The sequence below is a fragment of the Nicotiana tabacum genome, chromosome 5 (genome assembly GCF_000715075.1).
Source record: "Nicotiana tabacum cultivar K326 chromosome 5, ASM71507v2, whole genome shotgun sequence".
Classification (NCBI taxonomy): Eukaryota; Viridiplantae; Streptophyta; class Magnoliopsida; order Solanales; family Solanaceae; genus Nicotiana; species Nicotiana tabacum.
The window spans coordinates 154,983,679-154,985,517 of NC_134084.1; the positions used below are offsets into that span (position 1 = coordinate 154,983,679).

At 46.5% G+C, this 1,839-nt stretch overlaps 1 protein-coding gene across 1 annotated transcript; it reads left to right on the top strand.

Moving 5' to 3' along the window:
* Positions 1 to 1,190: 1,190 nt before the first annotated feature.
* LOC142181043 (uncharacterized) lies at positions 1,191 to 1,580 on the top strand. The gene has a single exon (XM_075253159.1). The coding sequence runs from the start codon at positions 1,191 to 1,193 to the stop codon at positions 1,578 to 1,580; it is 390 nt and encodes a 129-aa protein (XP_075109260.1).
* The last annotated feature ends 259 nt before the right edge of the window (positions 1,581 to 1,839 follow it).

Here is a 1,839-nt window from a genome sequence, read left to right on the forward strand (position 1 = left end):
TCTGATCCTACCTGATAGGGTCCAAGGTAATTGTATATACTGACCATGCAGCTCTCAAGTACTTAATAGAAAAGAAAGAATCTAAGCCACGCCTGATTCGTTGGGTGTTGCTATTGCAAGAGTTTTATTCTGAGATTCGTGACCGTAAGGGCACTGAGAATCAAGTTGCTGATTATCTATCACGACTTGAGGGAGCTAAAAATGTAGTTGAGGTTCAGGAAATACTGGAAACTTTTCCAGACGAGCAGCTGCTCGCCACCACTCATCATGAAGCGCCATGGTATGCAGACTTTGCTAATTACCTGGCCACTAGTATAGTTCCTCACGACCTTTCATCGGTCCAAAGAAAATGATTTTTTCGTGAAAGCCGCCAGTATTACTGGGATGAACTTTATCTGTTTAGAATATGCCTTGATAATATGATCCGGAGATGCATCCCCGAGATAGAGAAATTTTCTGTTTTGCAGGCTTGTCATGCATCGGTGTATGGTGGACACTTTGGAGGGGTTAGGACAGCGGCAAAGGTGCTAGAGGCTGGATTCTTCTGGACGATAGTGTTTAAAGATTCGCACCTATGGGTGAAGGGCTGCAATGAATGTCAGCGGACCGGGAACATTTCCTGACGCCACGAGATGCCCATAAACCCAATTCAAGAGGTGGAAGTGTTTGACGTCTGGGGGATTGACTTCATGGGTCCCTTCGTCAGCTCCTATGGCAATAAGTACATTATTGTTGTTGTAGACTATGTGTCCAAATGGGTGGAAGTTGCGGCGTTACCCACCAATGATGCAAAAGTGGTGGTGGGATTTCTAAAGAAGAACATATTCACCCGCTTTGGGACACCACGAGCAATTATCAGTGATGAAGGCACTCATTTCTGCAACAGGGCCTTTGAAAAGTTGCTTGCTAAGTACGATGTGCGCCACAAGGTGGCTACTCCTTACCACCTGCAAACAAGTGGACAGGTTGAAGTGTCCAACAGAGAAATCAAGAGTGTGTTAACCAAAACTGTGAATGCCATAAGAACTGATTGGGCGAGGAAGCTAGATGATGCACTCTAGGCTTACAGAACTGCCTTCAAAACTCCAATTGGTATGTCACCATACAAGTTGGTGTTTGGGAAGGCCTGCCACCTGCCAGTGGAACTTGAACATAAAGCGTGGTGGGCATTGAAACAGCTGAACTTAGACATGGAAGTTGCGGGCACGTCAAGAGTCACTGAATTGTATGAGCTCGAGGAGTTCAGATATCTTGCTTTTGAGAGCAAAAAATTGTACAAGGAGAGAATGAAGAGGCTGCACGACCAGAACATTGTTGAGAGAAATTTCAAACTCGGGGACATGGTATTGCTATACAACTCAAGACTACGTCTGTTCCCAGGTAAACTTAAGTCACGATGGTCTGGACCATTTCGAGTAGTTGAAGTTTTCCCTTCAGGAGTTGTTGAGATTGCCACAGAGAATGACTCTCGTACATTCAGAGTCAATAGTCAAATATTGAAGCCATATGTGGGCATGAGCGAGAAAAAGGAAGTGTCTGAGATGCACCTGACTGAACCACAAAGGTCGAGCGAGCCTTAAATGCGCTCATCCTGCGTCGTGCCGCGACGTTAAATCAGGCGCTGCGTGGGAGGCAACCCACGAAATTGTTGTAAGTGTAACACATTATATGAAAAAAAAATAGACAACTGCCCAGACCGCGGTCAAACCGCGATCAGAGACCCCCTCTGAACTTCGTTCACCGCATTTCCACCTCGACCGTGGTAGAAACGCGGTGGGAACCCCTCTCTAAACTTCGTCTACCGTGGTTCAACCGCGACCGCGACCGTGGCAGAACCGC